The 11,942-nt window shown below is 35.8% G+C and overlaps 1 protein-coding gene across 1 annotated transcript; it reads right to left on the bottom strand.

Annotated features, from left to right (window-relative positions):
* Nucleotides 1–7,079: 7,079 nt before the first annotated feature.
* Nucleotides 7,080–10,164, bottom strand: LOC149181530 (putative pectate lyase 5). Its single transcript, XM_089418345.1, has 5 exons — nt 9,703–10,164; nt 8,093–8,729; nt 7,898–8,001; nt 7,656–7,794; nt 7,080–7,569 (listed from the first exon to the last, which is right to left on the bottom strand). The coding sequence occupies exons 1-5, from the start codon at nt 9,954–9,956 to the stop codon at nt 7,363–7,365; spliced, it is 1,341 nt and encodes a 446-aa protein (XP_089274471.1). The 5' UTR covers nt 9,957–10,164; the 3' UTR covers nt 7,080–7,362.
* Between the last annotated feature and the right edge of the window lie 1,778 nt (nt 10,165–11,942).

Here is an 11,942-nt window from a genome sequence, read left to right on the forward strand (position 1 = left end):
TTATTTTTTCTCTCTTGTTAGGTTCAATTTGTTGTTAAACCTTAAACAGATGATATAGATGTTGTTTAAGTGCGATTATGATATCTATATGACCATTATCGTTGCAGTTTTATGGTGCTATCTTGTTTGTCTTTCTTGCACCGCATATCCTTATGATAATTTTTTGATTGGAGAACTTCAAAATCTATTTAGTACTCACATTCCATGAAATTTTCATTTACATGGTGTTTGAATTTCTCATAAGTGTTAGATTGCTTCATCATTTTTATGTCTCGGTTATTGAATCAAGTGTGTTGCTTATTTAAAAATACTTTGTTACAATATATAAGTTCTTTCCTTTATACTTTTGGTATCCATTTTCAATATGCTCACTTTACATGGCATTTTTTACTTCTACTCATACTAGGTATGCATCTTTGTGGAAGCTCTAGGAATTTTCCTCATCCTTTGTTCTTCAATATGTGTAAGTTGTATCTCTACAAGATGTAATCTTGCTTGAATATTGACATCTTGGATAATTTTTTCTTATTATCTTGTTATTATCATTGACAACCCCTATTTCCTTGAAAAAGTGGTGTTGACCTATTGGTGGAGATCATCAATGTCTGCAATTAATTATGTAGAATGGTTTTCATTTGGATATTGTTATTTTTATATATTTTACTCAGTATATTCCAGTGCTATAGGTTTTGGTGACTCCAAATCGAATGGATATTAAGTGCATGAATCTTAATTATACAGAATTTAAATTCCCTCAAATTAAAGCACATCCATGGAATAAGGTATTGAAGAGTTTTACTTAATTCCATTATAAGCATTCATTTTAGATTATTCATTTTTCCATATTAGAAACTATTGTTAGCTATAATTAATGCTTAGAAAACTTTATTTGTACACATGTTGGTTCTATTACCTTTTCTATCCTTTAGGACATGCCTCTGTCAAAATTGTTTGATGGCCATTTGCTCATACGTTATCTTTTTTAGTTATTTCACAAACGCACACCTCCAAAAGTGGTGGACCTTGTATCAAGATTACTCTAATATTCTCCAAACCTATGTTCTACTGTTGTAAGTTCTATTTATTTGACTCATAAATAATGACGCTAATATTTACATGCTCATAATTGAGCTATTGTTTTCAACTACAACTTATATTTTCAATCTCTCTCATTTGTTACAATAATTAATAACAATTACATTTTTACAATAATATTGTTAGATGTATTTTGCATCTTTCTACCTAGGTTTTTAGGAAGGCCTGTTAGGGTTGTGGTGTTTAATCTCACAATTCCTCTGATCATTTTCTTAATTGTAGAAATAATTTTATCATGTAGGAAAATATACAAGTACAATCATTTTATAATATAGGTCACTTAATGCATATCAACATTATCAATTCCCTTATCTTTCAAATTTTCCAGAAAGGATGATTGAATCAATTTTTTTCAGAAAGAAGGATAGATCAAATAAAACACTATAAATTCCTTTACTAGGTGCAAAGTATCCATGGCTAAGAGGGGTTTATTTTTCTCATCTTTATGACTTAGTCTATAGTTGTGGTCAGGCTCATAATTTGTGGGAGCATTCCATCTATTTGTCCTATCGTTACTCATCTTGCTTATTCTTTTCCTCTTTTTTTTGTGGGTTATGCAAGAATGTGGATATGCTCTACTTGAAATTCCTTTGATCAGTTGGTATTATTTTTATTGCATGGCCCATTACCTTATTTCCATAGTTTCTATGTGATTCTCAATTGTTCAGCGTAGATGGGAAGTTTTTTGGCTACTTTGGTATCTACAATGCATAGAGTTTGCATTACTATTGTGGGCTTTAAAAGAATCTCAACATCCTTTTAGTTGGCACTCCGTTGATCTAGTGGCATTATTCTCAGTGCATGGTCCATTTCTTTTATTTTCCTAATGGCTATGGTATTCATAAGTCTTCAAACCACATAATAAGTTCTTCCATCTGGGAGTTGCATGGGCCCCCTATATTTAAGTGGTACAATTTTACAATCTATAAAGAAGTTTTCATTGTGTTAGTTACTGATAACTTACTATATAAGTGATACAATGACAACATTTTTGACACAATGCTTATTTTCCATTCTTTAATGATATTTGGAGGGAAAATGGAGGTGGTTTGAAAATATCTATGTCTTTGAACCAAGGGCTTAGCTTATGGACATGGTGTAGTACCCTTTTTGCATTGACTTGCCTATTTAGTTGAAGGGACAACCCATTTGGATTTGTCTAATTCCAAAATTTCGGGGATGATAAACAATCTTTGTATAATTCCATGGTTTTTGTCATTTTGCATGACCCCTTTCTAGTGCATTTTTTTGCACTATTTTCATTTTGTTTTCATGTTTCCATTGCCATTGAAAGCATTGACAATTCTAACCTAGTAAACAAGATTATCTGTAGTAACAACCATACTTGAAGATAAAAGAACGATTGTTGGGTATCACTTATCTCTTTAATGAAAAGGCTAACTCTCAACACCTTGTGTCTTTTAAACTGAGATGGGTCCTACTTTCAGTGGAGACTTCTTTATTGTACATAAATGTTTTCTATTATTGTTTGTTTCCACTATCCAAGCATCAAAAGAGTTTTCTACTATGTACATGGACACTCCCAAGTTAGTTGGCCTTTGCCTCACCTCTACTTTCTTTAGTTTCCAGGGTGAATTCTATGAACAAATCTGTGGTGTTGCAATGGGATCCCCTCTCTCCCCCATTGTCGATAACTTGTTTATGGAATATTTTGAGACCAAGGCCCTTGCCTCTACCAAATTCTGTCCTGAAAAATGGAAGAGGGTCGTCGATGAAACTTGTGTCATTTGGCCTCATGGACAAGAGAAACTTGATTTGTTTCCCAAGCACCTAAATTCTCAATCAGATTCCATTAAATTCACCATGGAAGTTGAGGAGAATGGTCACATTCCCTTTCTTGACATCCTCCATTCTAGGAGGGAGGGTGGTTCCGCCTGTCACCAGGTTTTTCGAAAGAAGACTCACACGGAACAGTACCTCCATGCAAATTGTCTTCATTTTCCTGCTCAGAAATTTGGGGTTCTCATCACTCTCGCTAGCCATGCTCTAAGAATCTCTGATGATAACCATCTCGATAACGACAAATCTCATCTTCTTGAGGTTTTTGAAAATAATGGGTATAGCAGATCCCATAGCCTCAAGGCCTTTCACAGAGCTAGCAAAGAACCAAGGGTTAGACCCGCCCTTTCTGATCCTATCTCTAAGGTTTATCTCCCATATATCCAAGGAACCACTGATAGGATTGCCCATATTCTTAAGAAGACTAATGTCTCTTCCTCCTTCAAACCTCTCAATACCATTAAAAATTCTCTGAGGTCGGTTAAGGACCCTATTGACCCAAAGGACTCAAAAGGGGTCTACCTCATTCCCTGCTCTTGTGGTATCCCCTACATTGGAGAAACCGGAAGATCTATTAAGTAGATGATCAGTGAGCATGCGGTTGATATCAAACACAATCGCTCCCGCACATCAGCCCTTGCAGAACATGTTGAGAAATCAAAGCACCATGTCTGCATTGAAGAATCTAAGGTCATTGCTAAAATTGGTCATTTCCACCACATGAAGCTCAGGGAAGCGATTGAGATTGAGAGGCATGTCAAAAACCTTAATAGGGATGATGGTTGGAAATTAAGTAAAAGCTGGATTCCAGCTCTCACCTCTTAACTCTTCTGCCCTCTCCTCCCCCTTATCTTTCTTGGTTCCAGGTGTTTTCTTCCTCAATCTTTTTTCTCTCCTCCTACTGTTGGTTTTTTCTTCTTTGCTTTCCTCCTTTCAATGAGGTGAGCTTTCCTCTTATAACCCTTAGTGTGGTTTTGATCAAATTTATGTTATATAATATATCTAAATCAAATATAAGTTTTTTCCAAATATTCTTTAAGATTTTTTTTTATTTTTTTTTTGTAAATAACTAGTCTAGGTCATTGTATTTTAAAGTTTGATTATTAATTTATTACAACCTAATATTATTATATGAATTAATAATATTAGTAACCAATTTATATCATAACCACTAGTCTCTAAGTATTATTATTATAAATTATTCTTGAATATTATTTTTTAAATTGATATATTAATTAATTGTAATATTATCACCACTAATTGTACTTAAAAAAATATGATTATTAATTTATTACAACCTAATATTATTATATGAATTAATAATATTAGTAACCAATTTATATCATAACCACTATTCTCTAACTATTTATATTATAAATTATTCTTGAATATTATTATTTGAAGTGAATATTAATACTATTAATTATTCTTGAATATTATTATTGATATATTAACTAATTGTAATATTATCACCAATAATTTATTACATAACAACTTATTCCTTACATAACAATTAGTTTTTACCTAATTTTATTATTGTATATATTAATTATTTATTATAACCACTAGTTTCTAACTATTAATATTATGAATTATTCTTGAATAATTTTATTTGAATTGATATATTAATTATTTGTAATATTATCACCAACTGATTTATTACATCTAATTCAATACATAACAACTAGCTTTTACCTAATATTTTCATTATATAAATTAATTATTTGTTATAATGGCTAGTTTTTTACATAACATTACTATTCAACGGCTAGTTTTCTTCTTAATTCTCATTGACTAGGTGAACCCTTGATTTTAATATTATTTTATTAGATTATATTATTATTTAATTAATAAATCGTGACTATTTCGATAGTAAATAATTATTTATTACATAACACCTACTTTTTAACCAGATAATGTTATTTCACCAACGACTAATTCTGAACCGCTAACACTGAACAATGATGTATCCATGCTATTTATTCTCTTAGATCGATTGATTTCTCACCTTATCCTGAGGATGAACCACATTAGTTGGTTCGAAACGTCGACCAAATCCTTACAATGTGATTAATCGTGAAGACCATTCTCTAAATATATAATTTTCGTGAGAATGTATTTCAATTTTTTTCTTTGAGAAATAAATTTGATTTATAATATATATGGAGATATGACACTCTTACTATTGTGGTTTAGTCTTAGTGTTTCCTTTGTGCAAGAAGTTCATGGTATCTTGTGCTAGAGATATTTTCACTAGTCTTTCTTCTTATTGTAATGTTTGATATTTTATATGTAGGTGGCAAGATGGGATGATATTCTGACACTCACTGTGCTAGATCCATCTACTACAAAGTTCTCTTCAGCTGACCTTACTCCGTTTAAGGTGGAGGGCTTGTCTCAAAATGTTGATCATGTTTCTCCAATTCCATTCTCCAAAGATGAGGACTTTGTGAAGGGAGAGTGTTCTAGTGTTGAATGTCGTACAAGGTTTCATGATGAAGCAAGATGGAAAAAAGAAAAAGACATTTCATATGGCTATCTTGATTATATATTGTAAGTTAATATTTTAAATTTCATTGCATCACTGCCAATATTTTTTATGGTCGTGATGAAAATGCATTCCATGTCGTTGGTTTTCATCAACGCATGTATTTCTTTGTAAATGTATATATATATTGGTGTTGTTATGATCCGGATGACCACAAGAAGAGTGGAACCTCAGAAAGTGTATTAAACCATCAAAGAAAACATGTGTTGGATGACTTAACACATTTCTTTAAAGGATGTTAGCTCAATGGAAGGTCACCTTCCTTGCATGCAGGAGGTTGGTGATTTGATTCCATCGTGCGCTAACATGAATTAATGACTAAAGAAACAATAACATTCACATTCTATATTTTGTTTCTAAAGAGAATATTTTATTGTCTATAGAGAGACAATAATTGGGATTAAAGACATATTGTCTTTGTAAAGACAATATGTTTTTAACTGTAGCTATAGTCTCTTGAATGTCTCTGTAAAGACAATATGTTTTTAACAGTAGCTATAGTCTCTTGTAAGACAAAAATGAAGTCTCTTAAGGGACATTAATACTTGTATTCTATATTGTCTTTAACCGTAGCTATAGTCCCTTGAGAGACAAAAATGAAGTGTCTTTGTAAAGAAATATGATTTTAACTATAGCTATAGTCTCTTGTGAGACAAAAATGAAGTCTCTTAAGAGACATTAATACTTGTATTCTGTATTGTCTTTATAGAGGCAATCTACAAATTTCTTTTTTGTCTCAAATTAAGACAATTTTCTCACAAATTGTCTTAAAAAGCCCCTTTATGTACTAGTGATAAATAAAGAGTTAGGCTTTTTTAAGTAAGCCACTTAGGATTTGAAGAAGTGACCTACCACAAATAGTGCCTTAACAATGTATCCATTCACCATCAATCCGAAGACCCATGGGCAAGTTAAGATTTATCTCCAAATTAGCTATACCTTTTCTAAATTAATTTATCTCAAATAAATTATTTAAAAAAAATCATATTACTCAGGTGGTATTGATAAGTCATGATATTGAACAATTGTTATAAGAAAAGTTGTTTACAAGTTAAGTATTTCTAAAAAAAGGTGAACTTCCATGATGAAGAATATTATTATATTTTTTAAAGTATATATATTTAACTCATATATTAATTTATTTTATAATTATTAATATTACGATTTAAATAAATATATATATATATTGATATTTATCATAAAATAATAGTTAAAGAACTTATTAGGCATTTAATTTATATAAGTATCTTTCAATTTTATTTAGTTCTCTCCAAAACCATTTTCTTATTTTTATTCTCTACGTGTGGTGTAGCTCAAACATAACATTTTCAATCTTGGCGTCATAAATTTAGGTTCAAATGAATAAAAGGGGTATAGACATGAAGATCAAGCGTAAGTAGCTTTCAATTTTATTTAGTTCTCTCCAAAACCATTTTCTTATTTTTATTCTCTACGAGTGGTGTAGCTCAAACATAACATTTTCAATCTTGGCGTCATAAATTTAGGTTCAAATGAAAAAAAGGGGTATAGACATGAAGATCAAGCGTAAATGCATAAAGCGACTGGGATATAGAACTAAAACCCAAACCAAGTTGAAATAAAATAAGCACAACTGCCTCTCCATATATATTAGCGGATGCAAACTAGATACATATTAATACTACGCAAGGGAGATTGTAAAAGGCAACAATCAACAACGTTTCTGCACCTGCCCATCAATCTCCATAGAGCGCAGTGTGTAGGAGGGTGTATGCATGCCCAGGTTGGAGGGCAGAAGAACTGCCTCAAATTAACACTGCTCAATGCGAAGTACTCAGTGAATAGTGAATGCTATTACGCGAAGGAAAACATAGAACTAGGTTATTTATTTGACAGAGGAAAGGAAATTCAAGGTTCCCGTGGACTTCGTGTTGTTGAAGTCAGCATGGGGATCCTTTCCGGCATGTCAGAACGCCGGCATTCGCTGTGATGGAGGCGACAAGAGACGACGGCTTCGCTGTATAAGTCGACGACGATGCGCCCGCGCCCGACGGAACAAAGAACGCCCCGTTCAACATCAGGTCTCCATCTGATCTCCAATTCCACTGTCTCCATACGCTCTCTGGTGTGTCCTCACGCTTCGTCACCTGTTCATTCATTCATATTCAACAATTCCATCTACTCTTTCTGTTAATGTCGAAACTATAAAATGAATTGAGGAAGCAACGTTTACCTCCTTGGAAGAGGGATCGGCGGGCGCGAGGAATCGATTTCCTTGGCTGTTAATTGTTGGGTTCGCACTTCCACCAATCGCATACATACCCCATTGGGTGTAATCGTTGTTTACCACGTGAAAGTTGCCATGTCGGCATCTGCATTATAGCGCTAAACTTTTTTTACCGATAAACTTCTGAAGCCTAATGTTTTCTTGATTGTTAGTACATGGAACGCCAATGGATTGATAGTTTCGTATACCTGGGCATGCGTTGCACGAGGCCTTCCCCAAAGTGGTTGAAGGCAACTGTTACTTGCATGTTAACGTCCTGTGTATAGTCGTCGCTGTGTCCCAGCAGCATGACCTGCAATATTTAATATTGCAAATAGATGAACTGGACAAAAATAGGAATGATTGAAACTTTCAGATCATAAAACCGGATTTGAGATTCAAACCTTATCGTGGTGCGTCATAAAGTTGTTTGAAATTGTTACTGCAGTCGACCCTCGGGTGACATCGATGAGCCCATCTGTGCAGCTTGATAACGAGCAATGGTCTACCCAGATATTGCTTGCTCCAAGGATGGTAATTCCATCTCCATCACTTATCGTTCTCCACCCGTAATGTCCCGGGGAGTCCCTCACATTGGCGTTTCCCGCAGGTTTGCAGTCATGGATGTGAATCCCGTGAATGATAATGTTGGTCACGTGCTCTACTGATATGCAGGCACCGTTGGCAATGTGGACATTGGCTCCTCTGCCATCGATTGTCTTGTAACTATTCATGAAAAGCTGTTCTTTGAGCTGGATGACCATGTCTCTCTGAAAAATGATCCACAGAGGCTCCGTTTGAATAACAGCATGGCGAAGGGTGCCCGGCCGGGGATTGACTGCATCGTAGTCATTTGGATCCGTGACCACATAGAATCTCCCATTCTGCCCTCCAATGGCATTCCTGCCGAACCCAATGGCGCAGTCTGCAAGCCTCTTACGATTGTTTTGCCAATCTGGATCGCAGCGCCAGCAGTCATCGATGGGGTTCCCCGTTCCGCAAGACAAGTAGCTTAGCTGCCTTTTCGAACTGTTAAAACTCCTGCAATACATTCAGTAAATTGAATCTTAATGCCCCTGCTATAGTGCATTGCATGAATTAAGCCCAGAACAACGTGAAATCTCGAAATACATTATATAATTGCTTGGAGACAAGGTAGACTACAGCGAGGGTGGGGAGACATTTAAGTTGCTCCACTGACCACGTGGAATTATATACAAGGTCTCTACAGCCGTGGTGTGAATGTATAATTCCCTCAATTGAAGCCCGGTGCTCCACGAGGCAGATGATTGTAAAAAACTTGGCCATCCTTAACTAAGTGGTGGATGTACCTGTGGAGTAGCTACAACGGAGGCCTAGCTACAAAAGCAATGCTTGACTTTGGTACTCAAATCTACAGTTGCTTTATGCTCACGGAGAAATTAGATCAAAAGAAATCGGTGGTCTACAGGCAGCCGGCAGATGGAGAATCGTTTTATTACTTTCATCTCCTTGTTTAGAAAAGAGGTTAAAATCTTTCTACGCTGACATATGCTTTAACCATGGTCTATAGAATGGCATTGCAGGAAATTGAGCTGCGTCACTCGAAGATTCAATTCAATACTTCCTATGGACTAAATCTACTCATCCATGCGGAACACAAACGTCAGCAAGTAGAAATTCATTTTCACCATTAGATTAAACGACTTACATTTTGATATTTTTTTGGCTAGCATAGCAAGACAATGATATATAGGCTGAGAACAAAATTCCATATATATTTAAAATAACATATGTGGAAGTTTAACGAAATCCTATTTGAACAGTATCAAATAGATTAAAAGACAAAACAGATAATACATTATTATTAGACATCTCTGAGATAGATATTAACCTAACTTTTAATAACAAAGCTTGCTTTAAACATATTAGCATTGCCATTATTTGCCCTACAGGTATGAAAAAATTACGTATCATCCACTATGAAATTTGAATTATGATTTATGAATTATTATTGTAGATCGATACTCATTACCTTTCGACTGTTTCAGCAACCAATTCGGCCGGTTGCATATGTTTCGTTAGCCTCGTTTGTTGGTTGCATTTGGCCTCAGATAACACCTCAGGCTGTCCGAGGGCAGCAGCTGTCAATTTATCTAGAGTTTTGGAGAGGTTGGCCGCATTAGATCCAATGCAACAGATCCAAAGCAGAACAAGCAATGCCAATACACTTCGATAGCCAGCCATTTTTGTTAAAGAAAAGGGCCCGCGATGTAGCAGTCTGCACATTACAGCAATGGTATTCCGCGACGATCCTATATATGTCAATTGTCTATAATCCCTACTGAATCGATTCTGCTATTAGGCAAGAGAATACTGTGTTGACGGTGTCATAGGCAAAACTAATAGCAGAACAAAATGCTGCTAGGCTAATTCCTATAGATTATAACTGCAGTGAGGAGTCTTGCGTGGTAATCTACTACGCAAGACATGACCAAACTCGTGTCCACGGATCTGCCTGAACACCCTGCCCCTTCTTATATAAGAAATTTGGTATTGTTAGAGGAGTAAAATACGGAGAAGTGGTGGAATTAATGTTGTACCTGCTCAACTCAATTGACTATCCGAAAGTGTTACCATGTGATCGAGAGCACTTTACAAAGAAAACGTAAAAATTAAAATAGACTTCCAACAATCGCCGTTGTTAAAAGTCATCATTGGTGATATGGAATAAGTCTAAACTCAACTACTTTGTCATGATTATGGGGATTGCATGATTCAAATGAGTGGACAAAGTAATATTTTTTCTCTATTTGTCCAATTCACATTGCAACTAGTAATGGCGGTTTCCATATTCCAATCCTTCTGGTGCGAACTTTTATTATTACTATATTTGGTAGGTGTCCCTCACATGTAAATCCAAAGTTCAAACTAAACTGAGCCTGTGATTAATCTCACTTAGCGATGCACAGACCCGATTGTTGCCGAGCTTTTAGGCATTAATATCGACGTAATGCATGCTAGGGGTTTTGACCCCGCCATCCCCATATTTAACATGAACACGGTTCAAAATTACTATTTTGTTTGGAATCTATTCAAACTGTCTGATGGGTAAAAGTTGCCCACTTACCATTATCATCGGCGAACTTTATTCATTAGAAAAATTATTCAGGAATATCGCATAGTGGAGGGGAGGTGATGCGGGTAAATGGGAGTACATAGAATTGAATAAATATGTGTGAGCTTTGCATACCAAAGTGACAGAGAGAGCATACGTTGATGCTGAGCCTTGCAACGTTAAGTGCGTTGCATGGAGCAATTCACATCAATATCTATATATCCGTCAAACTTTATGATGGAGGGAGAGATTTTAGTAATGTTGGAAAGTTAAGTGGGCAGTGGGCAGTGGGCGTTCACATGGTTTTTTTTTAAATCTAGGATAATCGGTAACTGGTGAGAGTTATCTTGAACAGACTTATGCTTCAACGAGTTATCCTGAACAGACTTATGCCTCAACAAGAGGAGAGGCGTAGGGTAATTGGTGACAGTTATTCTGAACAGACTTATGCCTCAACTTATGCCTCAACGAGCCCTCAACAAGAGGCGAGGTGTCGGGTAACTAGTGAGAGTTATCCTGAACAGACTTATGCCTCAACGAGTTATCCTGAACAGACTTATGCCTCAACAAGAGGCATCCTGAATAGACTTATGCCTCAACAAGAGGCGAGGCGTAGAGTAATTGGTGACAGTTATCCTGAACAGACTTATGCCTCAACTTATGCCTCAACGAGGCCTCAACAAGAGGCGAGGCGTCGGGTAACTAGCGAGAGTTATCCTGAACAGACTTATGCCTCAACGAGTTATCCTGAACAGACTTATGCCTCAACAAGAGGCATCCTGAATAGACTTATGCCTCAACAAGAGGCATCCTGAACAGACTTATGCCTCAACAAGAGGCATTCTGAATAGACTTATGCCTCAACAAGAGGCATCTTGAACAGACTTATGCCTCAACTTATGCCTCAACGAGGCCTCAACAAGAGGCGAGGTGTCGGGTAACTAGTGAGAGTTATCCTGAACAGACTTATGCCTCAACGAGTTATCCTGAACAGACTTATGCCTCAACAAGAGGCATCCTAAATAGACTTATGCCTCAACAAGAGGCATCCTGAACAGACTTATGCCTCAACAAGAGGCGAGGCGTCGGCTATGGGGTCACCTACTCTTCTAGCCAAGACACAACAGGGCATATATATACTCAATGAGATTTGAACC

This window comes from Pinus tabuliformis, chromosome 3_2 (assembly GCF_031772625.1).
Source record: "Pinus tabuliformis cultivar Carrire ecotype Pingquan chromosome 3_2, CPIR1, whole genome shotgun sequence".
In the NCBI taxonomy this organism is placed as follows: Eukaryota; Viridiplantae; Streptophyta; class Pinopsida; order Pinales; family Pinaceae; genus Pinus; species Pinus tabuliformis.